The sequence below is a fragment of the Myripristis murdjan genome, chromosome 6, assembly GCF_902150065.1.
Source record: "Myripristis murdjan chromosome 6, fMyrMur1.1, whole genome shotgun sequence".
In the NCBI taxonomy this organism is placed as follows: Eukaryota; Metazoa; Chordata; class Actinopteri; order Holocentriformes; family Holocentridae; genus Myripristis; species Myripristis murdjan.
Window position 1 is genome coordinate 33,463,989 of NC_043985.1, and position 26,463 is coordinate 33,490,451.

At 42.5% G+C, this 26,463-nt stretch overlaps 1 protein-coding gene across 1 annotated transcript in view; it reads left to right on the plus strand.

The window, feature by feature from the left end:
- Nucleotides 1–26,463, plus strand: part of cadps2 (Ca++-dependent secretion activator 2) — a 243,713-nt gene that overhangs the window by 146,975 nt on the left and 70,275 nt on the right. Inside the window, 2 exon segments of the mRNA XM_030054425.1 lie at nucleotides 9,646–9,782; nucleotides 21,572–21,759. Of these exon segments, the coding sequence (XP_029910285.1) occupies nucleotides 9,646–9,782; nucleotides 21,572–21,759 (325 nt within the window).

Genomic DNA, 26,463 nt, shown 5'->3' on the forward strand with positions numbered 1-26,463 from the left:
ATAAGTCTTTGGTTTTTTTATGCTTTGTCCTTGATTGTTTTTAATCAAGTGCAGTGTAGTGAATGCTCATTATTAACAATCAAGTCATTCAAAGCAAAATTTACCCAGAACACTGGGGTCCAAGGACCCCCAGGGGTCAGTGAGGGGCCTCCAGAGAGTCCTCAGCCAAATAGATAAATATAGTCTTTATTGTCCCACAGAAAATTTGTTTGTCCAGCCCAAACACAGAATTCACCTTGGAAGGCTCGAAAAAAATTGAAACCCGCTGACCCACAATAATAGCAGGAGGGAATAAAGAATCCATGTGATTTGAACAAGCAAAGAAATAATGAAGATGTTGTGGGAGCACTTCCAAAATAAATAAATAAATAAATAAACAGTTGTCATGTTGCTGCTGTGGTGAAAAGCTAGCCAAGAAAAGAAAAAAAAAAAACCTGAAAGTGGAGTTTGTGGTTTCCATGGTAACCCTGTAATGCAATGTAACATTAGCTGCCTCACTGCTAGCTAGCGATGCCTCCTATACGCCATTCTGAATGAGAGTCCTGCAACCTTAAAATGACACGCCACCTCATTAGGAAGCTTCCTTGCGTTTGAGGCACAGCCGGTGAATGTAAAGTGGAAAAGGAAATAAAGAGGAAATGTAAGAGGAAAAGGGCCCAGTCGTCTGTTCCACGAAGCTGAACGAGGTCCTCCGTTGATGCTGTTAAGAGGAAGCGGGGAGGATGTGGAGGCAGAGGGATTATCTGCACTCGCAGGAGAAGTTTAAATGCTTTTTGAAGCCGAGCCACAGCAGCAGCGAGCGCTTTTCAGCACTTGGCCTTCGTCCCACATTCCTTTCAGAAACTCAACTCTTCTCAACTTGGAAGCGGCGTGAAAATACTGCAGAAAAACCTCATTCAGAAAAGCACAAACGGTTGACTTCATGTTTCCAGAAGGACCTTTCCTACCTTGGCAAACGTTAAGGAGTATTCAGGGGTTTTTTGTTGTTGTTGTTTGCTGCTGTATTCACAGCTCAGTCCGTTTGGTTACCAACGCACTCGGTTCAATTAAACAAGATTTCAGTTCAGACGGATCAGTGTTCAAATGTCCGTCCTCCTGTCAGATCCTATCGAAGCTACAGGAAGCTGAAGGACTCTTTGCCGTCCACTTTAACCTGAAATCCATGATTTGGATTACACAGTAGTGATCTTCAGCCTGGAGGAGCTTGGACATGAATACAGGTCAGCCTGAAACAGTGATCGTCAACTGGCTTCCTGTCGGCCTGCAGAATATTAATAAATTCAGAAAACGGGAGGAGGAAAGAAATGTGTTCCAGTGTTTAGGATAGCTGCCATTTTCATTTTCCCTCAGGGATGTGAATTTCTTCAAATTTGGCACAAATATCCACTTGAACTTGAGATTAAACTGATTAGATTGTGGATCGGTCAAAGGTCAAGGTGACATCCGTTCCATTCTTGTTAATGTGATGTCTCAGGAACGCCTTTAGGGAATGTCTTCTGGACAGACGGGGATGTAAACAGCAACTTGCCAGATTTGCGGAGGCATACAGGCACAAGGTGGTAATTCTGTTTTTCTTCCTGTATTAAAGAAACACCAAAAACAACTGAGATAGAAATAATTTTATTAGGAACGATTTACTGACCTCACTTATGTGCGTTGGACCTGCGGATTCTAAAGACGTAACAAATCCACCTGTCGCCTGATTGCTAGTTACCTGCGAGTCGCCACACAACCTGGTGTCAGACCGACCTCACTCACAAAGCTGCACCTGCTGGCTGTCACTGAATAGCAGCAGCTTGTAGGACAGCTGAAGCCGAAACCAGTTCCCGTCTTTCATGAATGGATTATGGCTTGTGTAACCACAGTAGAATCAAAATATATGGAGATCAAAATCAATAGATTATTGGTTATATCTTGTAATCACCGTTGTCCAGCTTCCTCCCACAGTTCAGTCAACACACAGTGAGACATGCTCGTTTTTATGGTCATGGTAATTGATAAAAGGGACCCAAAGTTTTTATTAAATCGCTTGTTTTCCCATAGTTGAACAAGTGTTTTTTTCTCAGTATATATGCAGACAGTTATTTCAGTCAATACACAGTCAGTATACCAGTACACGCTCTATGTACAGCTTTGCATTATAGCAGTTTTGTGTTGGCTCAGGTGTTTCTGCAGATCTTTATGATCTGCTCTGCTTGAAGCGCAGAGGTGAAGTTATTTCTGGGAGGTCAAAGGTCAACAGTAAAAGCCAAATAGTGGTAAACATCATCTGAAAGCTGGGAACTGGAAGATAAGTTTGAAATGCAGCTCAACTCTGTGTGTCAAGTTATTCTACAAAATCTCGAAAAATGATTGTTTGGTGGTATATATAAGTGTATATGGGCCAGAACATTATGATAGGAGGATATGATGCCGTTCCAGTGTTTGCTGATGTGTCATAAGGTGTTGCATTCATTTTTTGCTTTGATACCATTTGTGCCACAGATTTGGGGCAAAATTTAGCCATTTTTGATGACTTGGAAATTCATAAAATTGGTCTAAATGCGTCCAAAACATCACATTAGGACATCAAGACCTTGAGGAACACCAGAGAAAAAATCAGGCTTTGATTTGGTGTCAAAAACTTTTGGAGATTTCTCTTAAGAATTTCATTTTTCCTGTGACTGGATGTTGAGCGTTGTGTTGTGTAAATGTGTCAGAACCTGTCCCTCACTGTCAGTCCAGCTGGAGCAGCAGAGCTCCTCTGAACGGCCTCGCTCTCTAGTTTGTGTCTGTAAAGTTTGATGAGGCTGTGATTCTCCTAGAGGTCACTAGAGGTCATTTTCTCCAGCGACGTCCAGTTGGACAAAAGTCTCTGCCTGCAGTGAAATGGCTGCTATGGGGGCCAACATCATCACACAGGAATCAAATGTGGCTCATTGAATCCACAAGAGTCTTTTGTCAGATATTGTTCAGAGGTATTTTGCATATCCGGCCACTAGGGATGGGCGATATGTTATCGTTTGCGATATATCGTCAAAAAAATTCCCCGCGGTAAGAATATGTCATCTCGCGATAATAACGATAAACTCCTGTTGATGACGTAATTACGTGCGCAAAGCACTCGCCGCTGGCAGCCGGCAGCTCACATGTGTAGCACAATAACAAGCATGGCGGAAGGCGGGGCTGATAGCGAAGAGCTCGTTGCTAAACGAGGCTCCAGCTCGATTATCTGGAACTGGTTTGGCTACAGTAAGTCTGACGTGGAGCAAACATCTGTCATATGCAAAGTTTGCAAAAAAGCGGTGATTACAAAGGATGCAGTACAGGTGTACTACTTAAACTTAATTGGTATAGTTTAGTAGCGTATTTGACTACAGTAAGTATTATTTTTGAGCAGTATTTGTGGGGTTCTCAAGACTGAATGCGGTGATAGATTTGTCGTCAAAAATATGGAGTTGAATTGTTTTATATTTTTTATCGTCACTTTTATCGTTATCGCAATAAATACCAGAAATTATCGTGATAAAATTTTTAGTCCATATCGCCCCTCACTACCGGCCACAGGGTCTGATGTGGTCTGAAAGCTGTTTGAGGGACTGAGCAGTGGTGCTGGGGGACTTTTGGAGGGTGAAACAAATATGGGTTCCTCTCTTTCACCCGGCGTCAGTGTCTTCTCTCGTTTCCAAGCGGCTCAGTTGTCCTTTTCACTCGGTGCATGAGCAGATCTGTTTCCTCTGCAGAGAAGCCTTCCTTCTCACCTGGAAAATCCTCCATTAGAACAGCACCAAGGTGTGACACACCTGGCTGTTAAAGGGGATGGGAGACGCGCTCTGATTGGTTCACTGCATGTTGCGCCCAAAACACAGCCAGGATTAATGAAGAGACTCAGGACAAGCCTTTAGAGCCAGGAGCCTGGAGCAGCTCAGCCTTTTCTTCACCGTTAAAGCAGCAGCAGGACCTGGAGCCTGAAGGAGCTGCAGCAGCCCTGCAGAGCAGGAGCTTGGGTTGATCCAAGAGCCCATGCTCTCCGTTTTGTTTTTATTTAGTTGTAGGAAGTTGAGAGTTGTGCTCGTGTCTGTTGTGTTTTTGAAAAAGCAGGTGGTCAGTTTTCCAACAGGGCTGATACCGATGGAAACTGTCTGCTTCTCTTAACCTCTCCGTTTTTAAACAACACCCTGAAACCCAACAGAACAGCTGAGGACGTGTGTGTTTCAGTGTGTGTGTGTGAGTGTGTGTGTGTGTGTGTGTGTGCTCGTGCATTGCATGCCCTTGCTTATTCATGTGTGCATTCGCTCCTCACAAACTTTTTTCCCTGAGTGGAGTTTATCAGCTGAGTGCGTGCCGAGGAGCTTGATAGATCTGTCCGTCTGCATCTTCGTCTTTGCTGCCTCGGTATCGGCGCCGCTGCCACTCCGCCAGGCGGGTGAAGTCACATCTCTCCGCCTCGTGCACCTGAAACGCCAGCGCTCGCCACCCACCTCCTCCCGCATCAATAACCCGCCATCAGCGGCCAGCGCCACCTCTCAGGGAGCCATGTCACATAGATGTGACTGTTGCCGTGACGATACCCATGGAGCCCAGACAGGATGGATATGGAGAGATTGAGCACAGGGCCCCCACCTCCCCCCTACACACACACACACACACACACACACACACACACACACACACACACACTCTCAAATCATCTATCCAGAATAGACCGTGTTGTAAAGATGAGCTCATAGGTCACATAGGTGTTTTACATTTTGGGCATTTATTTTTATGTATGTATTTATTTATTTATTTTTATATTTACTTTGCATTCACATCAACAGCAAATCTCATATTTTTCTGAAAGCTCCTGTATGTAAACTGATAACAGGAATACAGTGAAATACACATTTAGCAGCAACATAACTACAGAAAAGTAGAAAAGGATATATTTGTAAACATGGGAAAAAAATAGATATATATTTGTTAAAAAAAAAAAATTTCAACATCAGTGTTTTTTCTTTTTTAATTTTTTTTCTTTTTTAACCACAAGTCAGCGATAAAACTGAGCATCTCTTTTGTCAAATTAACAGTTTAATAGTGTTTGACACTGACTTGAAGACGGGCCGATGCAGACAAGATGCACAGATTAGATGAATAAATTTATTCCTGCTGGGATTAAACCTGCGACTTCTCTGAGCGCTTGGCCTTTTAAGTATAACAAATAAAGACATAACTTATATAAGACGTGAAATGTTTAGAGGTTTGAGATTGTTACCTATTTACTATGGGAGTAAACAAGACATCTTAAAGGAACAGTCCACCTCAAAATACAAAATGAGATATTTTCCGTCCTGTCCCTAGTGGAGGGTTAGGGCTAGAAGAAGCGGCTCTTCCTGGAAACACTGGCACAGCTACCCGACACGATCACAGCGGAGGAACACCGGTGAACTCCTTATCTGCTCCCAACAAGTACAGATTAGAGATGGAAACGTCGCCAAATCACATGGAAACTATCTGGAGGAGAAAGTGTGAAAACGGCTCTACGTCTGTTTTTGTAGCAGATTGTGTTTGTTTGTAACGTATCGCAAGGACATGTGAAGTCCACACGAGGAGGCCGGCAGGGTGACGGATCGCTCAGACAGCTGACTGCTGCCAACAGCGGTGTGTGTGTGTGTGTGTGTGTGTGTGTGTGTGTGTGTGTGTGTGTGTGTGTGTGTGTGTGTGTGTGTGTGTGTGTTGCAAACACGATGGTACATTTTACAGTACAGTGCTGTATGTTACAGTACATTATAGTACAGTGTGTTATGGTAAAGAACAGGACATTACATTACGATACAGTATGTTATGGTACAATACACTATGTTACAGTAAGGTACGGTGCGTCACAGTACATCACGTTACGGTGCAGTGTGTTGCAGTATGGCATAATATGTTCTGGTGCGTTATGTTACAGTATGTTATGTAGGAATGTTACGGTTCTGTATGTTCGGCTATGATACAGTATGTTATGGTATGGCACAATGCATTACAGTACGGTGTGTTAAGGTACATTACATTATGTTACGTTACGTTACAGTGCAGTAACCAAGCGTTTTTTATGCCTCATAAAATAGCTTTTTTGTTCCTTTAACTCTCTTCTCATAATTAGAGCATGAGCCGAAACAGGTTATGCTAATCAGGGGCCGTTTGCATGCGTATAAACAAAACCAGGTTTCTCCATACCTGTACGTCACATTATTGATGAGACTGTTTGTAAACAGAAGACAAAATGACATTAGACACTGAAACCTGCTGGAGGCTGAATGCTGAGTCTCATCCTCACTGTTCAAATTTTGTTTTTCCTTCCCACACGGTAAAATCAAATCCGCCAGAGTGATGAGATAATCTCACTTGTTTCCAGTGCACTTTGATTTGTTTGGTGATTTTTCCTCTGGGAAGCAGCATAAATCTGTCGGAACAGGGCCGAATGAAGCAGATCAGCCTCTAGAATCAAGACGACACTTGACTGAAGAAAATTCTGGAAACTCAGTCGACCAGCGTGGGATTATCTCAGATTACTGACCTTGTTGGAACCAAAAAAACTGAATAAGAGACTGAATGACTTGTTAAGATGGAGATGGAGGTTTTTTTTTGCAATGTTTTACACAGTTTATACACTGGCCATGTTGAAATGTACACACACACAGTCTGTACCAATCCTAAAGACACACACACACAAACACACACACACACACACACACACACACACACACACACACCATCTGTGCCAAGTGAGTGACATCTATACATATTTTCCGTCTCACACACACCCTGTGTTCCAGTCCACCCCCCTACACACACACACACACACACACACACACACACGCAGAGGAGATAATAGCTGAAAGTTGGACTTGACACGGATCAACATCACTCCTCCTCCGTCTGCCCCACAATCAATACTTTCCCTCCCTCCCTCCTCTTATTATCGGCCTTAATCTATATCTCTTTGTCTCGTTTTCTTTAGAGTCGCCTCCTCCAGTCTCTTTTCTCCGTGTCTTTTCTCCAAATTACATTAAGGACACCCCGTGTTTTGAGGTAACGAATGTAAAATGACCTACATCGGAATTAGAAAAAGAAGAAAGCGGGCCACAGGAGCCAAAGGGCAACATGGCGAGAAAGGGAGAGTAAAAAAAAAAAAAAAAGAAGAAAAAGGAAGATGATGGTATGAAAAGAGAGGAGCGTCGATTTGGAGTTGATTGTGGGGATTTCACTTTTGCAGTTCTTTTTTTTTTTTTTGACAAAAGCGACAGAAAAAAGGAAGGGGGGGTTGGAGGGGGCGGTGGATAAAAACACAAATGTCTAAGAGCGCTCGCGGGCGCCGGCGAGCCATGCACACACAGAAAACAAAGTGGTGGTCAAGCCCGAAATGGCAGCGTTAATAAAAAGCAATCGCTAATGCTCGTCTCGGGCGCCTGCGAGGCCGCGGGCGTCGCAGGCGAGGAGGGAACGCCGGCGCTCTGCTGCGAGCCTTGGTCTTTTGTGGGGCCATGTGTCACGCCAAGAAACTTCCCATCCCGAAATGTACCCGCACAATAAAGGAAGAGTGGAGAGTGTTAGGCTTTTCATGATGTGTGTGTGTGTGTGTGTGTGGAGTGGGGGGGGGGGTCACTCAACACCAGCCATTAACGGCGAGGCCTCTGAAAGGACTGGAAATGAACCCAGGTTCCACGGGCCGGCCGAGGCTCTGCTTCTCTTTTCTTCTCCTTTTTGTGTTTGTTCCTCCCCTCGCCGTCGCTGACCTCGCCTCGCCGCCTCGGTGCGCGTTCGGCCGCCTCGCCGCCGCCGCACGCTGCAGCTTCGTCTGCTCTCTCTGTGCTTTTATGTTTCCGGCTTAAATCGCTGTACTTCTACGACGGCGTATTGGTGCCATTGTAGGGGAAAAAATGATGGTGGGATGATGAAGGGAGAAAAAAAATTGACTCATAACAGATTTTTTGATTTTTTTTTTTCTTGTAAATGCACTACTTTAATCTTGGGATTTCTGAGGTTTTATCTCATTACGTTACCACCTCTCCCCCCCAGATCCATAATTGTTTAGCTTTAATTTGCCACTGTTCTTTTCCCCTCTCTTCTCTGTCTGTTCTCCTCATGGAAACTTTCCCACCTTGATGATGCAGAAATCAGCAGAATGACGCCGCACGCTAAGAGCGTATCAAACTCTTTTTATCAGACGGCTGACCCGACAACACGTCTTTGTTTTGATGCGTCACCTCAGTGTTTTCCTCACGTCTCCCTCCATGTTAAGAGTGTTTTTGTCAGTTTGTGTGTACTTACAGCTGAAACGTGGAGATGTGATTTCACAGAGGAGCTGTAGCCAACTGAGGTGGGAGCCATTAGCCAAAGCAATGAGAAGTGACACTGCCAATGCAGTTGTCTTTCCCTTTCCCTTTTTTTTTTTCTTTTTACACTTTCAATTCACGGTTGAGCTCAAGGAAAGGCGTGAATTGCCATGTTGAATGCATGTTATCGCTCTGCAACAACAGAAGCCTTCATATCGCCTCTGTAGCCACATGTCATTCGACACAGTCACATGAAGAACTGAAGTTTGTGCAGTCAGATATTGTTTTTATGTTCACAGGCAATAATTATTTTCTGTTTTCATTTCCTCCTCTCATGACTAACAGGCTGTCAGTCTCACAGAGAACACAAAAATGTCATTCAAGTCATCCAAGTCTCATCTTCAGTGTTGAAATCTTGTTTCTCTTCCAGTAAGGTAAAAAATAAAAAAAATCTGCCAGTGGGACGAGATAATCCCACTCGTTTCCAACACTAATCAGCTTTTTTTTTTTATTATTATTTTTTTGCCATTTCTGCTTTATTTGACAGTCACAGTAGAGATAGACAGGAAAGGCAGGAGAGAGAGGGAATGATGAGCAGCAAAGGACCCGAGGTCGGATTCAAACCCCGGTCCTGCGATCGGGACTGAGCCCCGGTGCATGGTGCCGCTCTTAACCGGTGAGCCACCGGGCGCCCACTAACCAGCTTTTTACAGAATTTTCTTGACTCATGTCATTCTCTAGATCCCAGTGGCTGATCTGTCTTGTTTTTTCCTTTTTTTCAACAGATTTATATTTGTTACCAGAACCAAAAATTCCTGAAACAAGTGAAACTGACCTGGAAACAAGTGGGATTATCTCATCCCACTGGAAGATTTTTTTTTTTTTTTTTTTTTTTACTTTGTTTGAAGAGAAACAAGAGACTCACTGATTTTACAATACAGATGTCCCTTTACAAAACGTAGTTAACAAGTAAAAACAAAACAAATTTAAACCTTAAAGCTCCGTCCCAGTGATTTTCTGCATGTTTTCCTCTCCAGAACGTTCCTCTGCTCTCCTCCCAGAGCGAGCAGTGGGGTTTCAGAGCTGCCACATCACTCCTCCTCCCTTTCCTCCAGCCGCTGGTTTCCATTCATTCCACCACGATATGGACATGAACTTTGATTTGTTTCAACATATTTAATACTTGAAATTTATGGTTGAAACTGCATTGGAAACGTGGGATTTTCTCATCCCACTGGAATATTTCTGGAGCTTGTTTGAAGAGAGAAATGTAAAGACTCAGTATGAGGCCTGATGATGAACATGGAGGTCATCCTCTCTCTCTCTCTCTCTCTCTCTCTCTCTCTCTCTCTCTCTTTCCGCTCAGGTTTGGATCCGTCTCAGAGGCAGGGCGTGGAGGAGCTGATCTCTGCGGCGCCGTGTCGTTTCGACCACGCCGCCTTGTTCACCATTTTGCAGAAACACACGCTGCAGCACCGGATGAACGACTCCTTCTCCTGCCTGGTATGTTGAAGGGAGGACAGACAGGATCGGGGAGAATGGGGACAGGCCTTTTTTTTTAAATTAATAATGTGCCATGTTGTCTCTGTATTTATATATTTATTCATGTGATGCTCATCAGTGCGGTGTCTCTGCGCCGCACCCCCTAAACATCATCTGTCAATCAGACAGGGTGGGCGGGACTTATCTGTATCTGAGAGTTTTCTGACATGAAGTGCATCACTTCCTGTGCAGCAGGAAACAGCTCTGTGTAAATCAACAAATGGAAAAAAAAAAATCATAAATTGAGCTGGATATAAATGGCCTGTCAGAGATCACTGTCAGAAAACTAAAGTGAAATGATTTTTTTTAACCCTTCCATTGTCTTTGGGGCCAGTTTGACCACAGACAAGGTTTAACATCTCTAAATACATGATTACCATATTTTTAGCTTCATATTTAATGACTTTTCCAAGTTTAATGGGGACGTGATGAAGTTTTCAGTGTCCTGGACAAACATTTGGTCCCCATTTGGTGTTTTTAGCTGTATAAAACATATAAGAAATATCAACATTTTACACACATTTGGTTTAGTTGCTTTGGACACTGAGGAGCTCCAACATTTTCTGTCACATTTATAACCTCTGCTTTAGGGCCCTCACCTGACATAACCACACCTGGAGAAGAACCACTGATTGTTAGTGACACTGAGGAGGGAAAAACAAGATTCTTGCAAGAACTTTGATGTATGGGAGCTGTAAGAAATAATCACCCGGCACAGTAATTTGGGTGACAGTTTTTTTTTATTAGAATCATTTTCTGGAGGTTTAAATTACTTGGGCCAAATTGGACCCAAGTAAAAAAAAAAAAAAAGTCAGTAAATCTGAAGGTAGCAGGAGGAATGTGGGGGTTTGCAGGTGTAAAAGCAGAGGAGGCTGACATGTCAACATGAGTATGATGCTGAAGTTATGAAGGAAGGAAATGTGCATTGAGGCAGTTTTCTTCATAAAGTGTGAGGGAAAGCGGCTCGGCGCCTGGTGGATCCATAGGATGCATTTTGCTCAGTGCAGTCACGGTGTTGGAGTTTCTTTTTGTTCTTGTTCTTCTTTTTTTTTGTTCTTCCCTCACAGCAGGAGCAGCTCAGTATGTAGCTTCCAACATGAAAACAGCGAGAGAGAAAAAATGCCAAAGACTTTTTGAAAACAGAGGGGCAAGAAAGAGCGAGAAGAGAGAGAGAGAAAAAACTCACACACACACACACACACACACACACACACACACACACACACACTTGTGAGCGGACGGGTTCCTCCCGGGCCGACAGTTGAAACCGGCGTTGGCAGGAGATGTGAGAGCGACAGAGCGGCTCATCCTCTCGGAGTTGGTGGGCTTCGGGCTGCGCTGGGTTGCGTGTAGGAGGGACAAAGTGCCAAAATGCCTGGGGGGGCTCTCACACTGATGGAGGGGATAAACGCTCTAATCAATACTTTCCAAATAGGAACATGACCCTCATGGACAACTGCTGTGCTTACTCAGTAGACAGGAGGGGGAGGGGGGTGAAGCCCAAACAAATCGTAGAGAATTGGGGAAGGGGGGGGGGGGGTTAAAAGAAGAAGAGGGAGACGGAGTGAAAGAGGGTTTTGTGTCGCGTGCAAGTTTACGGACCAAGCTGTAAACACCAAAGACCAGAAAAGCTTAATATTTCCTTTTATTGATCCAGGTGTCCAGTTCACATGGTTTTAATTGAGACTCTGCATCCATACACCCCAAAACAAACACACACACACACACATTCGTTCACAGTGTGTTCTTGGAGGGGATGCCAATAATTCTGCTCTGAAGAAGTTGCTTGATCGATTTGATTCTGATTTTGACTGATTTAGATTTTTCTAGAGTTTTACTCAGCATTTTGAAACCAGACTCATGAAATTCTCTTGTTTTAGTTTTTTGTACAGACTGCTGCCTAGGGCTGCGTGATACGGACAAAATTTGACACCTTGATATTTACGCCAAATAGCTCAATAGTGTTATGATGTGACTGCGGGTTAAGTGTAGCAACAGCAAAAAAACAGCCTTACAACACTGACTGAATGCAGAAAATACAGTTACTTCATAAAATATTTTATTGATCAGAACAGACCAATCAGTGTCTCAGGTGAACACCTAACCCTGAATTTGTTGTCATCCATATTGTTGCCTTTTGCGATATGACTAACTCCATGTTTACTTTCTAGAAAATAGGTGATTATTTCCTTTCTTACATGTTACTGAAGCTGATGTTTCTCATGTTTCTGCCCTTTCAAAGCTGCTCGTTCCTGATATTTGATGCTAAAGGCAGACTGTACCGCCCACCTCGCTGTGACGTGTTGAAGAATGACAAACACATCTCTGTTCTCAAAAGAATACCACTTACAAATGTCCAAAAGAGAAGAGAATTTCTCTTCATTCTTGATGTTTTTGTGAACTTTTCACATGAAAAGGCATCAGGCATTTAAAAGTATTGTCCTTCCACTTCCTCATCTTTAATATTAGGAAACAAAGTGGTGTGGCCTCCCATGAGAAACTCCACAGTCTGCCTTTAAAATTGACCGTCTTCATTCCAACGTTCATAAAAGTCCCAATGTTCAGCCTTTCCCTGAGAGTTTTATTCTGCATTTTTTCCTCCACTGAAACCAGACTCATGAAATTCTCAGGATCTGGAGGGTGAATTTTTTTTATTTTAGATTTTTGCAGACTGCTACTCATGAAGCTAACCTCGTATGACTGGAATGATGTCCTTTGTTAGACATGTGAAGAGAAAAAAGCAAAACACACATTAGTTTGGGCAAGCCTTTTAACCGACATGCTTTTGCAATCATCCGATAAACGACAGAGAAGAGAGATTTATATGCAGGAACTCTCTGGCTTCTTTCTGATTGCAGTTTTTTGCATCAAAAAGGACAGCTCAGTGTGTGTGTGTGTGTGTGTGTGTGTGTGTGTTCGCCTCTGTCTCGTGAAGCCAGCAGAGATGAGGAGATGTCCACCACAGTGACATCTGTGCTTCTTTCATTTCTCTACCTGCCCCACCAGGACTCCCTCCCAGCCCGCTCTGCAATTAGACCTATCTATTCACCGCCCTCCGTCTTTTTCTCTCCTCCTGCTTTTGTATGCGACGAGGGCTTTTGTGTTCCAACCTGAGCCCTTTTCAGAAGGCGCATTGAGGAGGGCAGTGCCTCGGCGCGGGGACATCTGTTGAGAAGTGCTTTGGATTCATGTCATAGACGGGGTCATATTTTATTCACAAAGAGCTGAACCCAGCAACAACAACAGTAATTAGGGGAAATTTAGTTCTAGCTGGGACCCAGATTTCTGCTAACTGGATAAACGTGGTTCCCACCGGTGGTGTAGGGGTTAAATCCACGCGTTTCCCAGCCGGCCGGGATCCCAGTCGAATCCCAGATTAAACGTTTTCTGTCTTCACCCACTGGCAAGGTGCGTGGACCGGTCAGGTGCCACCGGACGAGAGGAAGTTCCTCCAGAACCTCAAGGGTTTCTTTCCAAATTAATAAATGGTTTTGTCCTCAAGACATTTGCAACAAATCCCACAAGAAGACACCAGTAATTCAGTAATAATCCATAAACGTGGGAGTTGGGAATCTTTTCCAGCTTCCCCAGACTGAGACCAGGACTCCATTTTCTCCTCTGGACGTCCAGCGGTTCAGCTCCCATGGGTAGCATCTCCTGTTAGCTTAGCATAAAGACTTGAAGTCTATGGGAGTCGTTAGCCTGACTCTGTCAAAGTGAATGAATAAATCTGAAGCTGTCTTATTTACACAGTGGATCATGTGGATTTGAAATACACCTCCTCGAACAAATCCAGTCACATTCCTAGACTGACAGTCAGCATGTTTTCAAAATGTTTTGACTTCCTCTTTAACATTTAAACACAAAACACCTTCATGTTGATCCAGCATTATTTAAATGATGGTTAAATGTATAATTTTAAGAACTACAAATATATATTTCATCTGTTGATTTTTTTTATTTATTTTTTGCTAAGTTTCTTTTTGTTGTGCTGTTTTTTTCCTTTTTTGTTATTTTTTTTTACATTTTTTCTTATGCTTTTGTCTATCTGTCTTCTATTTATTTATTTGCTTGCTTGCTTGCCTTTCATGCCATGTTTTTGAAAGAAATTGACTGGATTTGTTTCACAGGTAGGAGTATATTAATTGCATGTTTGACGTGTGATGGTAAACTCTGTCCAGTTCTCAGCAGCACAGTTCTTTAGGGAGCGTTTACCAGTTCTCAAACGTCGACAAACTGACTGTCAAACAGATTCTAGTCTTTCTTTTCTCTGCTTCTGTGAAGACAAATTACCTGTGCACCGTTCAAGTAAAGGAAGAAAAAGAAAAAGCTCAGATGTAAGTGTTCATCTGCTACAAATGCAGATTTCCAGATTCTGGGACTTTGGTCCTGGAACAGTCTGCAGGAGTCCCAGGACCCCCCCGCCCCGCCGCCCGTGCAGAATGGCTCGATGAAGCAGAAGTGAAGGGTCATGGGATCATGAGGAGTGACCACTGAACTGGACAACATCTGAAAACCAATATTAACCCCTCGTACGACTTTGACCCTCCTCTGACCCACTTTGGCCGCTGCAGAACGTTTCTCGTTCTGTCTCCTCAACATGTTTCCGCTGTTTGACGTGCACGGCTCGTTTCCGTGCACCTGCGTCCTCACGTTCTGAAACACACCTCTCATCCTCCATCGAACTTGTGTGAGTGTATCGCCATCAAATTAGAGGCTGCAGGGTGCCATCATGGTGAACTCTAATATAATTACTCAGGCCGATGCACCCGCACGGCTCGGGCTCACACCTCCCCCTCCCCTTCCCACCTAAATTTAAATCTCTAGCCCTCTCACCAAAGCAATTATGGCAGTTGTATAATTAGAAATGTCTGCAGAAACTTAAAAAAAAATCAGAATTGTTTCACAGCGTTCAGGTGGAGGGATGAGCAGCAGACCTTGAAGAAAAAGGCCAAACAACAAGATTCTCCACTTTCTGTGTTATTTATCTGATGCATCTGTTCCTACCCGGCACAGAAACGGGGAAAAAAAAAAAAAAAAACACTAGATCTAGAATTAGTCGTTTTCATTCCTCTCATCAAGCCACCTCTTTATCATTTCCCTCATCAGTTCCTTCAGTGTATTTTGGAGGGTAAAAGGCCACAGGCAGAATCAGTGGAGGTCTCTGTTTTATCAGACATTGCTATCTAGATTTACTTTGTCTCATAATTTATTTTCAAAAGAGCCAAGGCACTTTTGGTTTAATGCCTTCGAAAGGGAGAACACAGTAAGAGAAAATAAAAAAATAAAAAAAAATCTGAGGTAATTGGATTCCCATTTGTATTCACAACTTTGTTCAGTTGTTAAAGCACAAGCCTCCTGTAATTATATTTCCCTGAAACAATTTGAAGGCGGCATCTGTTTGGAGTTGGTGTTGTGAGCACTTTGTTTTTGGCTTCTCACCACTTGGAGTACGCTGCTCTAGCATTTAGCATTAATTGTTTATAGGGTTTTTTTGTGGTTTTTGGAGTCTCTGGCAGCTTCTGTTGTTTTTCAGAAGACCTGGTGTCACAGACGTACAAAACCTGACTTGTGTTTTGACGGACGGGAGGGTGAGTAGCCGAAACACAAGCGGTGTAACGGTTCAGTTAAGCCACGCTTCGGTTTGTAGTGGAGTTGTTTGTCTCACCATTTGAGATAAGAATATGAACTCAAAGGCAAAAGTCTTCTTAGACTATATAATAAATATTTTCTGTAGATTCATTAATTCATCAGCTCAGTGTGTAGTCAGATGCTCTCATACAGTGGATGTGTTTGTAACACTTCACCTTGACGCTGCGGTATGTATTGAACAGTTTTACAGCCGTATGAAACACATCATTGTTTACATTTTACAGTGCAACAAAAGGGCCAGAAAAGGTTGCTGTGCAGCTACTGGAGAAGTTGGCCAACGTTTTGGATGATGAAGATGGAACTGAAGATGGATATCTGACCTGAAGGCTAAAGATTAGGTGCATTACTGGGACTCAAAGATCAAATTTCTGACTCAATCTTTCTATAGATCAGTCTTGTCTCAGCCTCAAATGCCTGAAAAATAAAAACACCAACAGAACAAGACTGACTACTTCAGGGTGATGTTCAGGTATTAACTGAGTGAATATTGTCAACTTCTGTCTTAAGCTGCGGTGCTGAGGCTCTGTACCTCAGAACGACCACCTTCTGTTTTTTTTTTTTTTTTTTTTTTTTTTTTTTTTTTTTTTGCGTCGGGCCATTCTTGGTAGGAGTCTGCGGGCGCTCTGACACGGAGACGGCCACAGCTCATGGAGCTAACGAGGCAGTCAGCTCGTTAGCCGCTAATTGAGCGGTCAGCGCCAAGACTGGAGTTTGCCATCTGTTTGTCACAGAGGAACATCTTGTCGCTTCACGCCAGTCGACAGGGCTCTCGCCTGCATCCTTTTCTGGTGTGATATTAATAGCTCGAAACACATTGACAGAGAGAGAGAAGGAAGGGGCTCGGAGTGGGAAGGAATGGAAAGAAAGACTGAAAGAAATCAGAGAATGACAAGCAAACTGAAAAGAGGGAGGTGGGGAGGGTCACGCCTCGAAAAGGACGCAGAGAGTAAGAATCTGACGGATCGGGTTATTTCTCCCTGTCAGGGTCTGAGGCGCCTTAATTGTTGCAGACTTGCTCATGTTCAGGTTTTCATGCCTCCACCCACGAGGCCTCAGTGTCTTCCTCTGCCTGTTACTATCTGAACATATATGAGGCTGCGTCCTTGAAGAACACGACTCGAAATGAAATGCAAAATCCGTGCCAAGATGCTCTTTTTTGACCAAGAAAAAAAAAATCAGTCTTCAGACGTTTTATTCCAGAATGCTCTGCATACATTTTGTTATGAAGGTTAACCTGAAGTTCATAGCCTGTATCTCTAAAATACAAATAGCCCAGTGTGTAAAAGTGTTGCTTTTCATCACATAAAGTCTTCAGTTATCAACTGTCTTTTTTTTTCCTTAACCCTCCTATTATCTTTGGGGTCAGTTTGACTCCATTCAGTGTTTAACTTCTCTAAACACACGATTAACTTTTTTTTTTTTTTTTTTTTTTTGGCTTCATTTTTCATGACTTTTCCTAATTTAATGGGTACACATAAAATTAACATGATGTGTTTTCATTGTCCTGGACACATCATGTATGCATTGGTGTTTCTTTGCGACCAGTTTGACCTCCAGGCTGTTTTAGCTGCATAAAACATGAGAGAAATATGCTCATTGTACACACATTGGTTTCAGTTGTTTTGGACACTGTGGAACTACGTTTAATTTTAAGGTAGGTGGTCAACAAGACACGTAAAATCTGGTAGGAATTTTTTTTATTGAAATCATTTTTGGGAGGTTTAAATTACTGGTGTTAAATTGATTAAAAATTTTTATTAAATTTGACGGTAACAGGAGGGTTAAGAGAAACCGTTTCATCTTTCAAACAGAGGCAAGTTCATATTGCAACAGAAGTGTTTGAGAGGGTCTGCAGAGACAAAATGAAAGTGAGACGCGCCGCCGGTCGTGATCTCTCCTGGGTCGCCCGTCAGCAGGCGGGCAGCCATGGCTGTCATGCCAAAGGGAGCTGTCAGTGTGTGTGTGTGTGTGTGTGTGTGTGTGTGTGTGTGTGAGAGAGAGAGAGAGGGAGAAGGGGAGGGGAGGGGATGGCGGAGCTGGGGGGTGGTGGGGTGGCTCGGTAGAGGTGCTAATTTGTTAATATTGCTTCCGTGAGGAATCTTAATTAGCGTTGTAAGTTTCATGCCTAATTTAGTTATTACGCTCAGGATGACTGAACTAATGTACGCTTCAGCATTTTCCAATTGTTCTACACCTCGCCCGATTGCAAGGGACTTTTTTTTCTTTTCCTTTCTTTTCATTTTCTCTTCCAGGGAATTAATTCCTGAAGGGTTAACCTTGGTTAACCTCGCCGTGTGATCGCTGGAAGTATCGGGTTGTGTCAAATGTGTTTGCACTGGCAGTGATAACAGGGAACTGTGGCGGACTGAGTTTCTTTACTTCTGTCCCTTCAGACTGTTGGTCAGGCTGTCAAAAGAATACAAGTTGTAATTAGATCTTATATAATTAGAAGAATTTACCCTAAGCGAGCCCTGGGTTCTTCCTGCTAAATGGTTTTTATTATTATTACGGTATAGAGTCTTCAGTCAGGCTTCATTTCACAGTATCATTGAGATGTGTGAACATAATTGGAGACAAGTTTTATTATTTTTCTTTCTTTTAACACAGGAGTAGGTTGAGGCATTTTATTTTGTAATTTTAAGGGTGTTATTTCAGGTCAGAAAGTTTTTGACAAAGAAAAAACTAAACATCAGGTCAGTGTTTGTACAGCTCATGGAAATTCAAAGTCACCGGGGAAAAAAGGGGTGGAGGTTTACAGTGGGTGAAACGTTTTGGCTTTTTCTTTAATGATTTAGCCACTGCAGTAAAGGCTTTATAATATTTACGTCCTTGTTGTCACCTGATATTTGGAGCACCTGGATCGCCCATGAAATGACCTCACATGACCTCTACTTCCTGTAAAATAGAGCGTCTTAAACAGTGACATCCTTCACTAGTGGCTGTTAATCAGAAATTCAATATTTTTTCAATTAGGCTATGTGGAATATTTTTTCAGCCAAGTTCCCGCTGACCAGAGCAAAATAAAAAATTGGTAGGAAACACCCCACCTGTGGTCAGAGGGTCAGTCCAGTTGGTCCTGACCAGTTGAGCCTCCTGTGGTCAGAGGGTCAGTCCAGCTCCATCAGTGTGAATCTTCTTCTCTTCTTCCTCCTTGTTTCCAGCTGTATCGCTGCTACGCTTCAACCACTGATCCACTTTCTGGATTTGTTTGGTCTCGTCTTCCCGCTCAGAGCAAACAAACGTCCTCGCTCCACGACCACAGCAGCAGATTCAAACCTCAGTAGTCCATTTCACGGTGTCTGCTGTCCCTGTTTCCAAAAGCACCCGACACATTCTTCATCTTTGTTTCATCACAAAACCAGTCATTTTTTTCTGTTCGGTTTGTCAGTTTACACAGGCTGTGTTCAGACTCGCCTCCTAACGTCCTGCGGCTACACTCCAATTAGTGCTGGGCGGTATGACCAAAAATGTATATCACGGTATTTTTCAAAATTATAACGGTTTCACGGTATATCACGGTATTTTTTTTTTTTTTTCATGCACTACTGGGTGTTAACCACATTTTCTAATGATTTAGAGAAGAATTACTGCAGTAAATTAACTTAGAATGACCTATTTTACTGTCATGAGGAATGAATACTGGACATTAATGTCAAAGTTGTCCACTCTAGTATAAATACAGGTTTACATGGCAACACAAAATGATGCAAAGAGGTGGCACTCATGATTCTAATGAAGTGAAGGAATCAGAATGCATGACAGTTGCAGTCAAAATACAGAACCTTTTTATTATGCAAATTTAAGGCCACTTGCATTAATATGCAGACTGATTTGACTGATTTAACAATATGTTAAATTATTGTTTTAAAAATGTGAATTACTTATCAAATAGACCTAACAATTCAGCTACCAATGAATGAGCAGTGTTATGCATGTGATAACACAGATTGAAAAATAAGCCGAAGTGATACCTCTTCTCTGAATAGACAAGCTAAGCCAGTGTGCTGCTGTTAGCCAGTGAAAATAGAGCCAAGAGGGAACTCTTCACTTTGTTACACAATCTGTGTCAGTGCGCTGCTGTAGCCTGGAAAGTTTCTTTGCCTTTGCCAGACAGATTTTTTGAAGCTGAAGAACTTCCACACAGCCGACACAGCTCCTCTTTTTGGTAAAAGTTCTTCAGCTTCATTTTCTGAGTCCCCACTGCTTAGAGAGTGCAACTGCAAAAACAGTCCCCCCTCCAACGATGTCCCGCGGCGCTACGTTCCGCGTGCTGTTCCCAACGTTATGTGCACTACAAACACACACACACACGCCGGTATTGGGGTATCTGAAAAATTCATATCATAAAAAAAAATAACACCGGTATTCGGTATGAACCGGTATACCGCCCAGCACTAACTCCAATGGTCTGCACTACATCCTGCCAGCCATTAGTCTGCTGTTACAGACTTTTCACAATAAAGCTTGCAGCTAAGTATCCCCGAATGCATTTCACACCGACCACCGTGAAATTGGGACTTTAAATCAGGCTCTTAAAGCTGATCTACTTTACTTTCTAACACTGTAAATATGTCACTTTAATAAGGTTTTTCAAAAATTCAGTTGACACAGCAGCCCTGTAGATGTTTTTGGAGACGCCAAACAACTCTCAAGCTAGCCATGGTACAAAATAAGCACACTTCTTGTTGTTTACAAAATAAAAGCTTTATTAACAAATAACTCGTTGAATGCATTATAACCGAGTGGTGGTTTTATTCAGAGGGCAGAAAGTGCGCCTTGCAGCTAACTGTTCACAGCGCCGTCCTCTGTAGTGTCGGTGCGGCGCTGCTGCCAGGATGTTCATGTGATGTGAGCAGCTTCAGTTCACAGCATCACAGCTCTGATGCAGCGCTGAGAAACCACACATCTGTACAGCACCGCTACCGGTCGCCATCACAACCGTCTGCCATCGCACAGGCTGAAGTGATTCAGTGCATTCTAGGAAGCTGAGTATAACCAGTGCGCTCATGCTGCAGACACAAAAAATCTTGTTTATCTAGTTTACAAATCAATGTTTCTCACGTACTCCCATACATGAGCTATTGTGTGGAAGTATGGGGGAACAATTACAAAACAGCCATTGATCCTTTATTCCTACTACAGAAGAAAGCCATTAGAATTGTCACCAAATCTGACTTCTATGCACCAACCAATCCACTATTCATTGAATTAAAAACCTTAAAATTACAAGATCTAGTTGAACTTAATACTGCAATTATGATGTATAAGGCACATAATCATCTGCTTCCGTGCTGTATTCAGGAGCTGTTCCACCATAGAGAGAGCCGGTACAACTTAAGGGGAACTGCCATCTTCAAACAAACTAATGCAAGAATAAAAAACAAATATAGATGTGTATCGGTTATAGGGGTAAAAATATGGAATGGACTAGATAATGAATTAAAAAATTGTAGTTCAATAAATAAATTTAAAAAGATGTACAGATCAAATATAATAGCCAGATATAGAACAATAGTGTGATATACATAACGTCAAGGCTAGTTTCTAGTACTTTTCTGTATTTCTCTCTTGTTTTGTAAATTACAGTGATATATTGTTTCATTTCCTTTTAGTTTTTTTTTTTTTTTCTGTTGTCTTTTGTTGTTTTTGTTTTGTTTTGTTTTGTGTTAGTCTCTGTTTACTGTTTGTTTTCTGTTCTTGTCCTGATTGTGTTGTTTTATTTTCTAGTAAGAAGATATTTAAGGGTTTAAAGGGTAGGCACAATAAGCTTAGGCTTCAGCCTACACCCTTTTGGTCTGTTCTTTCTAAGAAACTGAAAGGAAATTGTAGTGTATTAACTCACCCTCAAATGACCAAATAAAAATAAACTACTACTACTAAACTACTACGTCACAAAATGGTGGAATGCCCTGCAGACTCAACCTGATGTCACACTCAGGATGAAGAGAACGTTAGGAGCTGATTCCCAACTCCGCCGTAGAGTTGATGTAGAATCTTACAATATACACAATAAAACAGCCCCATGTTTATTGTCCTGAGGAGGAAAGTTTGTCGGTCAGCAGCTTCTCCGGGGTTAAAGAGGGTGTCCTGTGTTGCAGGGCTGGTTCAGTCCGGGTCAGGTGTTCGTCCTTGACGAGTACTGCGCCCGGTACGGCGTCAGAGGCTGCCACCGCCACCTCAGCTACCTGAGGGACCTGATGGACTACTCGGAGAACAACGCCCTGGTCGACCCCACCCTGCTGCACTACAGCTACGCCTTCTGTGCCTCCCACGTCCACGGAAACAGGTAAAAAAAAAAAAAAAAAAAAACACAAACAGAGCAAACCTCGTCTAGCACCATGCAGCTGTCCAGGTCTGCCTGGTCCACATGTTGGATATTCACCACCCGGACCCCTGGTGTGTTTGTTAGAATCAGGATACAATACAACTCCCATTTAGCAACAACATAACTTCAGAAAATTAGAAAAGGACATAGTTGTGAACAGGAGGGAAAAAAGTCATAAGTAGGTTTGTTGCTGAATGAACCAGGATTTGGCAGCTCTCTTAAAAGTGGTGAAGTTTGCATCAAATTTCAAGTGATCAGGCAGAAAAATCTGAGCCGAAGACGTTTTTGCAGAATGAACCTTTACAGCTGCTGTCATACAGTGGTGGAAAAAAGTTTTCGGACACCCTTAAAATTTTACACAATCTCAAATATTGTCACGAAATATTTGCGTAAAAATCATTTTTGTGTTTCAAAAGGTGTGGCTGCATTAGACAGATACAAACAAATACAAATTATATTTTTTTTGTTTATTGTTTACAAGAAAAACTAACAAAACTAAAGCTGGAAACTGGACTCATCTGACCACAGAATCTGCTTCCACTTCCTGGCTGTCCAGTTCTTGTGTGCCTGGGCCGACGACGCCGGGCTAGCCTCTGTCTCTCATTGGTCAGGGGCTTCTTGACAGCCTTGTAGGACCTTAAGCCTTGATCTAAAAGTCGGCCACGTACAGTGCGGGTGGAACACTGGACACCAGTTTGGTCTCACCACTGCTGCTGAAGCTCCGGTGATGTCATTCGGTGGTTTTGCCTGCACATGCGGATCAGGATGCGGTCATTTCTCGCTGAAGAAACCCTTGGACGCCCAGATCTTGGTTTGTCTTCCAAGCTGTTGGTTCGTCTGTGCTTCTGCAGAGTGGATCCAACTGCTGAAGGACTGCATCTGCACTTCCTGGCTATCTGGCGGCAGCTGGACCCTTCCTGGCTGAGAATCTTTATCTTCAGGCGTGTTTCCTGCGTTAGGTTCCTTGTTTTAGCCATTTTGTGTCTGAAGAACTTTCAAATGTGCTGCTTTATATAGACATGCAGCTTGGCAACAAAAATTGTGTCTTTTAATAAAAAGAATGACCTTCATCACTGGTACCAAAATGACCCAATACTCAAAATTTTTAATGTATTTTTATGGAACCAATCAATTTTAAGTTTTTAATGGCTTTTTTAGGATTTGTTTAGTATTTTGGCTGTGACTGAGAGTGATTCTTAATGCAATATTTCACAATGAATGGGGTGTCCGAAAACTTTTTTCCACCACTGTATGTCTGCAGAGGCTGACAAGCAGGCGCTGTTAAACACAAGCTTTACATCACAAGAATCAATAAAGTTTGCAAAAGTTGGAATCTTGGTCAGAACCAAGGCGAGTCAGTCTGAGTGTCAGGCTGCTTCCATGACCCAGACCAACCCTTTCTGCAAGGCCTCATGTAAATCTGTTCTGTTCAGCTGGATCTGACATGATGCTTAAACAACCAGAAAGACACGTCTTTTTTCTTTCTTTATAAACACACAAACACACTCCTTCTTTCATTATGGCACCCACTTCCCATCAGAGCTTTTTTTTTTTCATTTCTTTTTTTCTGATTTTTGTCCATTTTTGTTCGCCTCTCTCTCAGTGATCTGTTTTGTTTGCCTTTTGGAGGTTGTCTCTTCAATGTTTTTCAGGTTTTATTTTTTGCTTCTGTATCTCCCCAGACAATCTTAATTCAAACTTAATCAAAAGTAATATAAGCACAGTGGGCCAGTTTTCATGCTGCTTTTGTTATTGGACTATAATGTCTAATGGAGAGCTTGTAGATTTTATTTTATTTATTTATTTTCTAATGTGCACTGCGTTCTGTTGAGTTTGATCGTACTTTGCTTTTGCACGTCATTGTACACTTTGTCTTTCAAAGTCTTTATGTTTGTTTTTATTGCTGCTTTCCCGGCCAGTTCTCCTTTGAAAAGCAGATTCTTGATCTCAGTGCAGCTCGCTGGTCAAATGAAGGTTAAATATATAAATTGCAACTCTTGTTTCATTCAAACCTTATCCTTTTACTTTGGCAAATACGCGAGGAGGCTCCTATTGACCCCAACAATGTGTTTCTGCAGTGAAAGGAACAGTTGTGAATGGAGGATGATGCACGAAACAGCTGAAGAAAAGAAAAGTAAATCCACTGAAGATAAAGAGCAGATGCTACTTTCAAAGCAGACAGTGTTTTATAGGCAATGATCTTTACTTTGATGTTGAATTCAGTAATAAATCTGTTGTGAAGGAACATCCCAGTGATTTTGAATGTTTGGCCATTTTACTCGAACTCCCTCACATTTTCCATGTAAGCAAACCTTTTGCAGTGAACTAAAGATTTCACAACAAAGAATCAAAATGGGAATTTTTGGTTGAAACAACCGCCTGATAATAGTAATTGGCGGTGGAAAGCAAAACGTTTCCCCGGGGACTATTTTCCCTGGCGGAGGAGTAGGAGGGAGCGTTTCAGTGTGAAAAAGTCCTGAAAAGCCAACAGTGCTGCTGCTTTTAGGAAAACTCATGTGGAGGACTTTATTGGGCTGATGAAAAACTGGAGTGAAGAAAGTGTGAAGGCTCTGAAAGTTCATGTTCATATCGTAGTGGAATGAATGGAAACCAGCAGCTGGAGGAAAGGGAGGAGGAGTGATGTGGCAGCTCTGAAACCCCACTGCTCGCTCTGGGGAAAAAAAAGATTTACAGAAAAATAAGTTTTTATATTTTGTAGATATTATATTAAAAACCTATAGAATCACTTTGGCAGTCCTTCAACCTTCAGGATGATGTACGATCCAGCACACACCAATGTCTCGAGAAACCCCAGATAATCATTTTAAAAACCTAAAATGTAAACTGTCACAGTTTCAAGCAAACATCAGTGAAGACAGAAACTCTCTCGATGACCTCAGTGATGAACCTGCTGTGATGATGCAGCCCATCCCACATCATCATAAACAAAATAAATCCAGAATGAAAGGTTGTTCATCTGTTCAGAATCAGCCCAGTGACACAGCATCGTCTTTGATTATGGTAAGTGACATCATGGCTTGGCTAGTGGACATCTCAACAATAAGCAGTCTTCTTCTTCTTCAACCTTTATTTAACCAGGAAGTCCTCACTGCAGTAAACCAAAGCTCTTTTTTGGGAGTGTCCTGGGGAAAAAGGCAGCAAAACAAACAGCACCTTTCAACAAATAACACAGATGAGAATACACAAGGAACTATTGTAAAGTTAATAAGTTACTCTTGCAAAGTTTGTGTTGTTATCCATAATGAAAAACTCCATGTAAACTCTGGCAGTAAACAGGAAGTTGCCCAGAACAGACAGTAGGTCCATCATTTTTTAACTAAACTAAGGCTGACGTGACCAAACCCAACCTGAACCCAACATAATTTCCTAACCCTAACCCTAATCTGCACTAGGTTTTGTCCTCAATGACTGTAATATTATGTAAATGGATGGATTTTTTCTTTGTTTTTATTATGTGCTGTTGATGCACAAAAAAAAAATTCAACCCTGGCTGACGTCGTAAATCAATCATTCAATCAATCCACTCAGCGTCTCTCCCTCAGCTCCAGTCTGTCCAGTCTGATGCAGTTCAGCTCAGCAGCTCTGCCATAAACTCTGCCTTTTAACAAAGTTTATCATGTTCAGTTTGTGTTGACATTGTGCAGAATGTGTCACTTTAATTCTGTGTTTATTACTGAGGTTGTAGTTTGCAGAGATCTGCTGCTGGACTGCATTATACTGACAGGGGTTTCCCATTTTTTGTCCCTCCTTATTTATATTTAATGAGGGGGACAGAATAGTGGAAACAGCTGTCAGTAAAACCAAACATAGAAGTGAATGAACTCCTCTATTACTGTGACAACAAGACAAGCTGAGCTTTATAGGCAGCAGTAGAGGAAACTTTATGCCACAACAGCTGGACTGGACTAGATTAGACTGTGAAGGTGGAGCTGATAAAGCAGACACCGAGTGGATATGCCCTGACCGAAACACTACAACATTAAACTGTGCTGCCAAAAGCCTCAGGAACCAAATCAGCTCTAAATACACTTACATAAAATCAAATGTTGAGTGTGTGCACACAGATATGAGCAGTGTGTCTTCAGCCACCTGTTGGCTCGGGGCAGTGATGACATGAGCCGCTGCGGCAGGCGCTTTTACACTTACCTCAAAGCAACCCCTGCCTGACGTCCCGGGTGGTAATTACTGATATCTGTGCTTTCTCTCTTTGTCAACTCATTTAGTCAATTAGAAACGGTAATGATTAGCTTCTCCAGCTAATCGCCGCGTATAAATGGGGGGGAAATTGCTGGAATTGGCTTTTTGTCAGTTGGAGCTCTAATTTGAATAATTGATGCCCATTCAGGGGCTCCTGTGCTGCCTGAGTGGGTGTGGATGGGAAAAGAGGGTTTGGATGGCTGGGAGGCTTGGAGGCGGAGAGAGAGAGAGAGAGAGAGATAGAGGGAGAGAGAGAGAGAGAGAGAGAGAGAGAACTTAATTACAGAAGTCTGCTTTTCCCAGGAGGGATTATTGTCAAGATGAAACTGCAAATGGAGGGAGGACAAAAGCGCCCCGTGTAACGATCAGCGTGAGCGTGCTTCACACACACCTCTGGGCTGTGTGTTTGGAATACGCTTACTGTATGCACTTGTGATGTGAAAAATT